Source organism: Leopardus geoffroyi, chromosome C3 (assembly GCF_018350155.1).
Source record: "Leopardus geoffroyi isolate Oge1 chromosome C3, O.geoffroyi_Oge1_pat1.0, whole genome shotgun sequence".
In the NCBI taxonomy this organism is placed as follows: Eukaryota; Metazoa; Chordata; class Mammalia; order Carnivora; family Felidae; genus Leopardus; species Leopardus geoffroyi.
The window spans coordinates 15,888,939-15,902,500 of NC_059338.1; the positions used below are offsets into that span (position 1 = coordinate 15,888,939).

Below are 13,562 nucleotides of genomic sequence, written 5' to 3' on the forward strand. Positions count from 1 at the left end.
CCACACTGCTGCTTCCATGCGGTATTCCCACATCCCTGCCTCAGTTACAACTAGTTCCTATATATTCAGGAAAAGGTGCCTTTAAAAATTATTTTTCTCTTTGTGAGATATTTAGCTGCCCTTCTTTACCCTACCTCCATGGTCTTCCCTACTCCAATCATTTGCAATTAATGCGACTCTAGATTAATTCTTCTAAATATAACGTTTATTTGCCCCTGGTCAGAACACCAAGATGTCCATGGTTCTCCTGTGCATCATAAAATCCCAAATCCTTGGGGGAGCATTCAAGGCCCAAACCTCCTTTTGAAGGCTTATTTTCTGTTAGATTTTAACCAGTTACGACATTAACAACAAAACACTGATCTGTTCTGGATATCTTTACTGTACCTTGCGCTTTCTTGCTTCTAGGCATTGGTAAATGCCATGTTCCCACCAGGAACATCTTCCTGAGCTATGACCTTTTCACATTTCACCTTTTACGGAAGACCCATGGTAGACCCAGCTGCTTTGTACAGAAGGCCCAGCTACTCTAAAAAGCTTTTAGGATTCACTGTAGCCCAGTGATTGCCCCTGCTTGAAGTTCCTGTATGTCTACGCCATTTGTTGGGCATAAAGTTTTTGTGGCACTTACCACTTTTATTCAACTCTTGAATTTTTGTTTAATTAGACCTGTATTTAACCCTTTTCTTACTTCTACAAATCCAGATATTATTTCTCATCCTTTCTATCCCCCAAAGTACCAAGTATTGTACCTTTCAGGAATGGACTTCCGATACATGTATGTTATTTTTCAATTAGGCTCAACTGAGTTGCTTTTAGGGCCAGAATGTGTTCATCAGTTCTTAAATTGAGAGGAATTCCTAAATATTTTAGTAGAGAAAGTTAGGCTGCAAATGAAGAGGAACAGGGGCAGTAGGGGGATGAGATTGCCAGGTTCCAACCCTGATTTGATAATGATTTGCGTGACCTTGGGAAATAGCCTCTCTAAGACTCCCTTCCCTTAACTCTACAACAAGGCAAATAACACTTCTTATTTCTTGGTGTTGTTAATGGAAATAATTCACATAAAGCATATAGCCTATTGTCTGATTCAAAGTAAGTGTTCAGTATATTTTTAAGTAATAAGGTGTTTTATAATTTAAGTAATAAGTAATTTAATAAGGTGTTTTATAATATAATTTCAAAAATACTTACACAGCATTTTAAGAACCTGGCATTTTAGTTTTCCCAAAACTACTCATCTGTGTCCTGTATTCTACTCAAAGAAGGGTCTCCTTAGGCTTCACTTACAATTTCCGCTGGATTATATTCATTAGTTATTGTAATACACCTTGGGAATCTGAAGTCAATGCAAATTGTTGTCTTAGTGCATATTTTATACTTATTATTTACTAAATGTATGTTTTTAGAACTGAATCATACAATATTTCATATAATACTAATTTTATTTACATCAAAAGTCTAATGAAGACAAGTGATGACATCTGCCTGCATATCTTGGTAAGAAATGGATTGTTATTTTCAAATTGCATCTCTCATTGTCTACAAATTTACCAGGAAGCTTGGCTGTATGTTCTTAACTCAGGAATTTAGAGTTAATGGCCTTACCCAAACCAGATCAAAGGAAATGCACTTGTCTCAGGCTCCTTTTTGTGGCAAATGTAGACACCAGCTCTAAATCCTATGGTATCCCACTTTGGCCTGACCTTGAGATACGGTGATTAGCTCGTAAGACCTGGATGCTAGGGCAGAAAACCCAGAGACACCAGCATCACAGGTCTGTTCCATCCTCACAACGTGTTTACATTGATCCCAGCTTCCTGATCTTGGGGTGGGAAACTTTCATCTTCCTAGTACGCAGAGAAGGCCTGATTGATCACTGATTACATGGGGCATGTTCAGATACGTGTTCTGAAAAATGGCCCTCTGTCTGCAGTGTGAAGAATGAACTGTACGGGAGCATGAATAATGCATCAGAACATGTAGGTGGCTATTATTTTCAGGTATGAGATGATGGTAGACTGGACTCCGTGGCCGTGGGTATGGAGATAGGTGAAGATCAATTGGGAATGTACAGTCTGTAAGTCTCAGTAATGGTGTTGGTATGGTTGGGGAGGGAGAAGAAGGTGTCCAATATGACTTAAAGGTTAGACTATCCTCACCCAGTGTATACTTGGATTCTACAATTTGGATCTACAATTGATTTTTTTAACTCTTCCTACAAATGCTGTCAAATAGTGGTTACGTACAGAATAGTGGGTAACTCAGTATTGTGTGTGTGTGTGATCTCACCTGCACGCAAGATGGACTTCAGTCTTACCCACCTCTCAAGGTGATGCATCCTAGATACTAAAAAGTTTCTGAGCAGTTGAATTAACTGTCACAAATCTCACTTAATTTTATTCTCAGCTCATTTTCCATGTACTCATCTTACTCTAAGCCCTTCTTTTAGTAACTGTCTATTATTTCTTTATCCACAGTTCCAGATGTCATGGTTATCTAGTTTCTTAGCATAGCTTGCTAGGGGTTGGCTTGCTCGAGTCAAGTAGACAAAACAAAGAAGAAATTTTTGAGAGACTGTCAGTGAGGGAGGAAGGAGGAGGAACTCAAAAAGCAGGCACAAGAATGGATTAAGTACAGCCACAGAGTGATGTGAAGGGTGAAACCTAAGTAAGGACCCCGTATCTCATCAGTCCCTGAGGGTGTTACTGAATTAGAGAATATAGTCTTTGATGTCCATAATGCACAGATTGAGTCATCACAAGATGATTCAATTATATTCATTATAGTCTGTGTGGGAACACAGGTAAGTACTGTGGAGTCCTTGCTAGAAAGATTTCCTTTAAAAATGGTTAAGATTCTTAAAGTTTGTACTTAAGGTATGAGATTTAGTTATAAAAAAATTAACTTCTATGAAATATGTCATTTCCCAATAGGTCAGATAAATGAGATATTATGCACATAATCCTAGCATAAAAGAAATTCCCTGTTCCCCAATTATGTAAGAAAACGGAAATATTGATTTGGGTACTTTCTATCTCACTGTTGAGAAGCAGGTCAAGCAGATAGCATTTCAAGGGTCTCACAATTTCTTTAAGAGCTTCTGCAACACATTATTGGCACAGAAGATTTTTTTGGTGAGGATTAAGTGATTGCTTAGCAGAGCGCCTGGCCCGTCATAATTTCTTATCATTATTATTACTGTGATTTTATCCATTTTTCTTCTCTTAAATTTTCTGTGACTGGCTTTACACTATATATCTTACATTTCTTAGTTTTGATTCACTTGTGCTTTTGTGTGTCAAGTATTAAATGGCAGTAAATTGAATACTCTCTGTAAGGATTCTCGGAGTTCTCACAGACAGTCATACTAGAATAAAGGAAAACAGATGTTGGCAGCTGTACTTTTTCTTGTGTAGTCACAGGGCTCTGTGACAGTAAGATGCTCTTTCCCCCAAATTTGGAAATAAGGGAAATAGACCTTCTCTTAAAAGATAATGCATACAAAGTTATCCTCAGAAGGGAAAAGGAGCCAGAGCAGTAGCTTTATTTCAAAAGTATTAGCTCATTTAAATATAAACAACTTTAATCCTAAAGGATGTACTGACCAGGATCTACCTAGTAAAACAGAAAATGTGCTAGAAATAAGGCTTTATTTATTTATTTATGTTCATTTATTTTGAGAGAGAGAGAGAGAGATAGCACAAGTAGGGGAGAGGCAGAGAGAGGGAGAAAGAGAATCCCAAGCAGGCTCTGCACCACAGTGCACTGTAGGTGTAAAGCCTGATGCAAGGCTCGAACTCACGAATCATGAGACCATGACCTGAGCCGAAACCAAGAGTCAGGTGCTTAACTGACTGAGCCACCCAGGCACCTCAAGACAGACTATATTTGATATAAGGAATTGGTTACAAATGCGTTGGAAAGGCTGCAGAAGCAACACAGGTGATTTGCAGAGAGCTGCTAACTTCCCCGGTCTTCTGGCTTCCAAGTCTGCCTCAGCAACTGCTAGCCGCAGGATTTGCTGATCTGATGCTTGAACCCACAAGAGGCGCTGCCCCAGCCTGAGCTCCAGTGCCAGCCAGAGTCCACTACTGAAGAAGCTGGAAATGCAGAAGAGACATTTCTGCTGCCTAGACTGCTTGAGGCCACAGCTGCTTTGCCCCTCTGCTGACCTCACAACAGTCAGCGAAAGCCTCAGCTCTCGGAACTGGAAGCTGGACATTTTCTTTCGTCCTGTTCCTTCCCTCCTTGCTGTGCCTCCCATTGTGAAATCAAGGAGGAAGCCAACAAACAAGATGGCCGCAAATGTAGAGCATGGGCTCTTAGGCTTAGCATACAGAGAAGACTGTAGATGTGGGGATGTAGGTAGATGAATTCAATGAATAACCAGCTTAGTCAGCACCCGTACACACTCCTCTTCCTTCCATTACCTTCCGTGACCAGCAGTAATCACTACATGCTTCTGCCTGACATCCTACTGTGCTTTGTACAATGCAGATGCTCTCACCCTCTGTCACCATATTCCCATCTGGGTAGTGTGAACTCCCCCTTGAGTTTAGACACAACTCTCCTGGATTGTCTGCAACTTAAAAACTAAGATAGAATGAATATCCACTAACTTTCTTTACATAAATCAGTAGGGAAAAGGAGGAGATAAAATTCGTTATTACGTACAAATTTTTATGTAATATGCAAAAATAAGGCATAGTAACACCTACAGTTCTCACTTCCATAACTAGCATAAGGCCACAGTTGATATTTATGACTTCTTCCCTTTGCCCTTGGCCAGTAGCTCATCTGTTTAGGATTTTTGACCTAGCAAGGCAACCTGAACCTTCATTACTAAAAGGTTTACATGCTTAGTGTCAGTGTGCAGCAGGAAGCTAATTTCTATGTACTATTTTTTTTTTCTTGCCTGTTGATATAGTTGCATGAGGGTCCCAAATTGCCAGGTAATGTTCTCAGTTTCCAATTTAGTGGTATCTAAATTGCAGCCCGCAACATAGTATTCCTCTTTGTGGCTAGAGAAAGCAAAAATATTTTCTGTAGGTTATTAAGTGTAATAGTGAGAGGAAACACTCTGAGGGCCTTCTCTTGATTTTCATTTTTATATTTCCCACTAAAGAAAAGCCAGCATCAAATACTGAACCCCTAGTTAAAATCAGATGCAGCATCCTGTCGGAGCCACCCCTCCCCCCAAATCCACAGGCATTATCACCCAGCCTAGGCTATAATGTAGGTCTCAGTGGGCTGTTCCAGCAATATCTTAGGGTACAGGTTGATGGTGTATATTGAAAGATTAGTAACTTTTATGGTGTTAGCTCACACCTTACTTCTCTTGTTATAAACTGATTTTCATATCAAAAGCAAAGTTGTGAAGGATAGCCCAACAATGAGTGCAGCATTCTAGAAATTTGTAGATGATGGTGCTGCCGAACATCGTGAGCAGGTTTGTGCAGTGAGCAATTTCCTCCCAGGAGAATGGGACGGACACTAGTGAAAAGCTCCTGGTGTCATGGTCCCACCAGCAATGCTTTCCCTGATGTGTTGATGGGTGAAGGTTTGATCATCCTTCAGGACGTTAATGAGACCAAATCTGGTGTTCCTAGTCTAAGATTGAGGCATCCTGGAAGCCAGCTTAATTCTTTGAAACCTTGACTTTACTAGAATCTTTTGTTTCAAAACTCATTCCTTCTCCAAATCTTCTATCTTGGAGCTATTTTTCAATATCATCTTTTTACCAAGTCTCCTTTCATATTTCAGGTAGCTAGGTATCTGTCTTTCCTGTAGCCTTACATTTTCCCTCTATATTGGATGCTGATACTTTTACTATGCTGCATGTTCATTAATTTATTCATTCAATCAATAGATATTAAGTGCCTACTATGTTTTTGGCATGGTGCTAAGGTCTAGAAATACACAGGTGAGGAAGAGTCAGGATTGCTTTCAGGATCCTATAGTCAAGCAATTAAATACCACTGTGAAATTAATTTTACTTTGAAAGAGGTTCTGATTTGGGCACGTAAGCAAAATTTTGTTTCTCATAGTATAATGCTTCATCAGTTTGGGGATTCTGTAATTCCAGTGAACATAGATTCCTGTCTTCCTTTAAAATGCAAATATGTTGATTGAATAATTCGAATGATTGTATTCAATAACCATGTAATTTCTTATATCTCTACTAGTTGATTTCATGAAAAGACACATATCTTTCCTTCTGATATAAATTTAATTGATCATTACAAACAGCAAATCATAGTTTCTCCAAAACATTCATGATTGTCCCATGAATGGAATTTGTGCAATTTGTGCCTGGCTTTTATGTTTAGGTTATGAAATATTGTAGTTGAGGGCATGGGTTCTGGAGCCAGACTTCCTGACCAGATTCAAATCCTGACTCCACCACTTGCCAGTTACATGACTTTGAGCAAGTTACTTAATAGGTCTGTGTCTGGATTTCCTCATCTATAAAATGGTGATGATAATAACACTGCCTCTCTTCTGGTAATGCTGCTAGGAGAGGGTCAAAAAGGAGTTTATATACAACAGGTGCTTAGAACAGTGCTTGACATATCCTGAGTAATATATAATGCGTTAACAAACAAGGTCATTTGACTTCTAGAGCATATCCATTAAGGATATCATTTTAGAAAGCAATAAAAATTCTAAATGTACTTAATCTATTCATATTTGATCTGGAACGCAGATGATAGTAGCTAACATGATGTAATAGGAAGAGTCCATACTGGGACTCTTAGGTCCTATTTCTGTCTCTCTACTAATCAGCTTAACAGTTTGATATCTAAGGGTTTAATGCCTGTCTTATCCTTCCGAAAGAGACAGGGTTTAGACCAGGGAAAATACCAGATACTGTAATTTAGTAATTCCATGAAATTAGAAATCCCATCAGTAAGTGCTTGCTTTCTTAAGACATTCTTTGCTGTTGTCTCGTAAGTCACACTAAAAGCCAATTATTGTCTTCCCAGGTGTTATCACAAGCTATGGACTATATCTAGATGGTATATTAATTCACAATTCCTCAGAACTCAGCTGTCATGCTTATGGATTTGCTCCTTGGAGCTTACATTCCTTCAGAGTCCAAGCATGCACGGCCAAAGGTTGTGCTCTGGGCCCACTGGTGAGTATGTGCATTTACATTCTGGGAATGTGCCGAATGTCAGATGACAGGGAATATCAAGGAAGAAGTAAGTGGTGGTGACTCACTCCCTGCACAGCTAGGCTTTCAAGCAGGATAGGAGATGTTCTTTTTATAAAATTTTACTTAAGAGTTAGTAAGAAAGAGTTTATATTCAACATAAATTTCAAGACCGCCCATAGGTCTAGTGAAGGACAAAATCTATATCTCACTGAAATTTTTAAAGGCAAGTTGGCCAGTTTAGCAGAAATACATACAATTTTGTTTAATTGGGTGACTTATTTTGAGTAGATGTTTTTCTCTCTAATAATGGCCTCAACAGCTAAGTAAGTTATGAGTAAAAAGTAAAAATAATTAAAAGTCCATAATTGCCAAAATATGGCAACATTACCGCCCAACAAGTAGGTCAATCAATTAAAAGGTTGAGCTTGCCTCATCTCTTAGAATCAAATATATTTATATCATTAATGTGATATAGTTTCAAAGAACAGTATTTAAAATTGCATTGATATTAGCTTTTGATATCCACATTTCAGAAATCTATAGTGTATATCTATATTTCATTAGCGGTTAAGAGATTGACAAATTGTGCTCTTTATTTTTTATATAATTTTTAAAACTCAATAGTACATAATTGTCACAGACTAGCATGACATTCTTTAGGTTCAAAAGATCCCATTTTATTTTTTGTGCATTTTCCTTAATTAGATTTAGCTTCTTTTAAGGGAAATGCTCATTACTTTTAGATATTTTTTGGCAATGTTTGCTAATGCTCTATCATTTTAATGCACTCTGTCTTCATTGAAGAGTGTATTATATAAATATTACCTTGAAAAACAGCTCTACAGTTTAATTTTGGCTTCCTTATTTTTGATCACACCTCCCATTTCGTTGCAAAGATTGGTTGCCTTCCAAACCGCTAACATCATCTATCGGTGGAGCTGAGCTGTAGTCTTTATTGCCATTAAGTATTTTATAGCTCAGACCCTCTGATGGTTACTTACTTACTCTTAAAAGCAGGAATGGCAATAGGCCAGCTTTTCTTCTCCATTCAAAAGAAAAGAAAAAGAAACATGAGCACACTTCACATGCGCTCGAAACCTAGACTTTTTCAAAAATACAAACTGCAAATTGGTTCTGGCTACTGAATTGGCTCCCACACTGTCCCTTGCTGTTCTGGCAACTTTAAACAAGGGGGACATGGTTATTGATCTGCATCCGGTGCAGGTAAGACAGTAGGCGATGTTAACCTTAAGAAATCAAATGCCACAATGCCCTGATGGGAAGGGGGAAAACAGAATTGGATTGTAAAACCTGCTCTGCCATGGCCTCAGACATTCCAGACTGAGTCCTGATGTAAAGCGCAGCTATTTTCTCCTCTTGGTACTTTTTTTTTATCATATGCTCAGTATGCAAATGCTTTTCCCAAGTCAATGATCCATCTCTAATCACTGGGATTGAACAGCGTCTTTATTTAGAACAAGTCAACTATATGCTGCTAGGGAGTTAAAACCTATGGTCTTCGAGTGATTTCTAAAATATTTTTGTACCAGTTACAGTCCATACTGTACCCTGAAGAGATTACATACATGAATATTCCAAATCTCCCTGGATATCTACCACAATCGTGAAGGATAATACAGATTCAGATGCATACATCACTTAAGGGTATTCTTTATCTCAAGCCCAATGTTATAACAAATGTTTTGTTGAACTAAAAAAAAAGTCATGGTTTCTGTTTTTAAATCTTTTGCTGGCAGAAATTGACAAATTAAGTTTTGAGAATCAAACTTTTGCTCACCTCACAGCATTTTTAAATGATCATTCTTGGATTTTAGAAAGATAAGCCTGTTTATTTTGCATCTTTTATATATTTATTATCATTGTTTTTCATGCATGCAGGGAATACTATTCTCTGTTTTTGGTGACAGATATGCTCTGGTCCTGAACGTAGTATGGGTCACCCTCAAAATCGGCAAGTTGATATAATAAAGGGAAAAATTTGTAAAAAGGACAAAGTCTATAAAACAGAATACTTAAAAAATAAAAATGCATACATATATCCCGTATTTCTACCATTTTAATGCAATATTAGCTCAATGTGTTTTGTTTTTAGCCTAAGTTTGTGACCTGTTGTTTGTGATTAAGAATGAACTGCTCTTTACCCATCTTCAAGTTCAGTTCTCATTCATTTACACGTGTATTTGGCTCTTCAAGAAATCACAGTGTTAAAAACAATTTATAATGCTTTTGATCCTACTTTTAAGATGCTAATAGGCATTGTCAAATTTAATCCAGTAATTGGGGTTTTATTAATGTTGGAGATAATGAAAAATTAACAGAAAATGCAACAGAGAATTACTTTTTAAAAGGTTTCTCTGCTTTCAATGATATTGTTGAATTAGATTAGAGAGAAACCCTTCACGTTTTGTGTCTCTATAATAAGATGCATTGAATTTGTCCATAGGATAATCACTTGGCTTTTTTTTTTTTCTTTTTTTCCCCACTTAGCCAATGTTAGACAACCCTAGTGGAGTCTAAGATTGGGAATTTTATGACTGTGTCTGGCCTTGGAACATTCATTGGATTCAATTCTCCAAGGACCCTTTTAAGGATGAAATGTGAAACTATAGGTCACTGCAGTGTGATACGGTTAAAAAGCTGCTTTGGTTTCTTGATGATAGTATATTTCTACACATAAACACACCTAAACGAACATACACACATACTCACCTTTTCACATTTATTTTTCACAAAGAAACAAATTAGTTATTTAGGACATTTAAATCTTAATGGCAATATGCAATTCACAAGAAAATCCTATGTGGGAAATCTACCCTAAACCTGCTATTACTCCCTGTGCCTCCTTGGGAAACATACTTCTTCTATGAAACCTCAGAATTTTCAACTATTACAACAGGGGGAAAAAAGCACCCACTTTAAAAGGGATTGCTGTAAAATTTTAGATGAAATACTTACGCAACGATTTCTGGTACATGATAAGAGTTTTATTAAGGATGAAAATTTTATTAAAATGTTTGTATGTTTTCATTGCGCATTTGTTCTCAAAAAAAATTTTATTTTCTGTATCAAGGGAGGTTTCCAGGTAAAAGCCAAGCTGGCCTTCCACAATATCTTTTCCTTCACATTCTTTTTTAAGGCAAGGTAGATAAATAGTAGGTAATTTTTTTTTTAAAGATTGAGTCAAAGCAAAACAGTACAATTGCCAAATTTAATGTAGCATAAAAACTGCGGTATTTATCCAGATACTTAAGGAAAATTTTAAAATATATCATTTTGAATTAACCAGATATCTGAGGATAATAATATAATTATCTGGAATTGCCCTGAATTCTTCAACGTTTGAATCTCATTTTACTTGGAACCCTTTTAAAATAATTTTCTATGCAATAATTTGAATTATATACATAGACATAATGAAAGCAATTGCATTGTTATGAAATATTAAAATGATGAATTGATATTTTTCCAGTCAAGTTTCCTTACCATTTTTTGTACCTAGCTATTAAACTAAAAAAAAAAAAATAATAATGAGTAGGAGTTATAGATCTAAAGAACCCCATAGCCTTTCTCAGATGAAAATAAAACATGTCGTGACCTCATACTTATTAAAAATTAACACTCTGTCTTTTTCACATTTATTTTCATAATTGGGAAAGTGTATTCGCCCTAACAAATGAAGGTTTCATAATTGAGAATATTTGCCTGCCTAAGGATTTCGTGTTTGATCACCTTCTTGTGAGGCATGAGACTGTACTTTAAGAATAAGGTCAAAATTATCAACATATTCAATAAACCTTAAAAGGTCAAACATTTATGAGTGATGCTTATGAGGTTGTGGTGATTAGTTAACAAATTTAAGCCAGTTCTTAGAAGAGGCCAACGTATTCTGAATCCCTTTCTAATTTCTTGCCACTTTCATCATCCTCTGGTCACCTAGTCATTTTCTCGATTGAGCTACTAAAATCTTCCTGGCCCCTGTGCAGTTAGGGATTACATTTTATTTCAAAGTTCTTCTCTTTAATTCATCTTTTGCTCTTTTCTGCATAGGTTCCTTAACACTATATTAATGAAATTTTCAACTTTTTTTTGTGATTATACCTTAGGGATGGAATCACTCAGGCACATTTATTTCTTGATGTCTGGCATGATACCATCTTTAAGTATCTGGTAGCAACACAGCTCAGAGAACTCTGTGTGTGTGTGTGTGTGTATGTGTGTGCGTGTGCGCGCACGCACGGGAGTGTGCGTGCATACCGGTGGAAGTTGGAATGGCCTTTGGCAAAGCCCAGAAGTCTACCACTCCAGTCAAGAACCTATGAAAACAGACCTCATGCCTTCTTTTCTTTTGCAATAGCATAAAAATTGTTTCTAAGTGTCCTAGAAATAGTCTATGTATACACACGGCTATCAGTGCTATCACAGTGTGAGCTGATCCTCATATTCTGAAAACATTCGCAAACAACTGCCTTGGTCAGGAGCTCAAATTCTAAGCTTTAACAGCAGGAGGAAGAAAACATGAGGTATGCTTTGATCCTGCTGACAAAATGAAGTATTCATACAAGATGCTACTGTCAAAATACTTTACTTCACAGGAGAAGAGATTCTTTGAAGAAATATGCTCAAAGTGAAGCAGGCACTTATTTTATTTGCAAACAAAAATAAATCTTTTTATACTCACAGGTGGAAAATCGAACTCTAGAAGCTCCTCCTGACGGAATAGTAAATGTGTTTGTCAAAACAGAGGGATCCCGGAAAGCCCACGTCAGATGGGAGGCACCTTTTCACCCTAATGGACATTTAACATACTCAGTCCTTTTCACTGGGGTTTTCTATGCAGATCAAGGTAACTTGTTTATCATTTTTTAAATTTTTATCTATTTTTTTATTTTATATATATATAGAGATCAAAAGCGAGCTGGGAAAGGGGCAGAGGGAGGGAGGGAGGGAGAGAGAGAGAGAGAGAATCCCAATCAAGTTCCATGGTTCCTTGTTCAGTGTGGAGTCTGAGTTGGGTCTCGATCTCACGACCCTGGAATCACCACCTGAACCAAATCCAGTGTCGGATACTCAACCGACTGAGCATCCCCCCACCGACTCGGGTGCCTCCAATTTTTAAACTTTAATATGAGTAGAAAACAATTTATTTTCTTTTGACATCTTTCTTTTAGATACAGATTTTAATTTCCGTATTTTCCTTAAAAATAGCCTATATTGATGAGTTAGGGCAGAGTTCTCATTGTGTAGTCTCCAGAGCAGCAGTGACAGCTTCATCTTGTAAACTGTAGGATGGGCAAATTCTCAAGCCCCCAACCCAATCTACTGATTCAGGAACCCTGGAGGTGGGGCCCAGCACTCTGTTTTAACAAACAGGTTGGGTGATTCTGATGCATACTTAAGTTGGAGAAAGACCAGTGTACTTTACATTCTATATTCGTTCCCCTTGCTTAATAAATGAAAACCTAACACATTATTTAGGCAAAGAGTTGAACATTAAGTCTGCAGTCCATTTTAAATAAATGATTTTTGTGACTATTTTGCCATTTCTAAACTATGTTGGTATATGTTCCAGGATATTAATTGGACATAGATTAGACAGCATTGGGCTCCTTGAAAGTAATATCAAAAACTGATTTTTTTTTACTTTGACTTTTGGCACTGTACCATATACTTTATTAAATATCAGGATTTAGATTGATTTTTAGAACATCGTTACAAAATGGAAATAACAGCCTTGAAACTTGTAATAGAAGTACATTTGCAAATGCATAAAACAATTGCTCTGTTTAGCTATGCATTTTGTTAGCACTTTTCATAGCAATAACCTTACTTCTGATAAAGATTGTTCTGCTTAGCAGAAGCAATCGATGTATCTTTCTTGACTTTACCATGTTTAGACAAAACTTGTAAGAGGATAAATCTTGAAACCTCACATTTTTCCAGATCAGACACTATGCTTATCAAACATGGTGCAATATGGTTGTGAAACATTCCTTCTCTCTTAGGTCGCCTTGTCTTCTGAGTCTGTCTTACTGATTTGTGTCAATAAGTTAGGTTAGGTGTGGTTAGGTAGGAGTTTATTTTAAGCAACCCCTTATCATAGAAAAACACAGGTGTATATTCTGCTGGAAACTTAAATTTTATTTTTTAAGTGTTTGCTTTTATAATTTTCAGAAGCGGCCGTACTATTTTTGAAAGGAGTTATTTTCAGCGTTTCTTTTTAAATTGGTAACCAATATGCAATAATGTGGCTATAATCACATACACTGCTAACAAATGATGTTCCCAGGCTCTAAGGCCGTTTGTTTCTGAACTGTTTGTAGCTATTTGCAGGGCTTAATCATACCCTCAATGTGTAAAACAAGTAAGGAAAGACTTTTCT

The 13,562-nt window shown here is 37.0% G+C and overlaps 1 protein-coding gene across 3 annotated transcripts in view; it reads left to right on the forward strand.

Moving 5' to 3' along the window:
- USH2A (usherin) overlaps window positions 1–13,562 on the forward strand; it is a 742,577-nt gene that overhangs the window by 404,272 nt on the left and 324,743 nt on the right. For all 3 annotated transcript variants that reach the window (XM_045455771.1, XM_045455772.1, XM_045455773.1), the window contains exons 36-37: window positions 6,990–7,141; window positions 11,864–12,026. In XM_045455771.1, coding sequence (XP_045311727.1) covers window positions 6,990–7,141; window positions 11,864–12,026 — 315 coding nt within the window. The remainder of the gene's footprint in view (window positions 1–6,989; window positions 7,142–11,863; window positions 12,027–13,562) is intronic.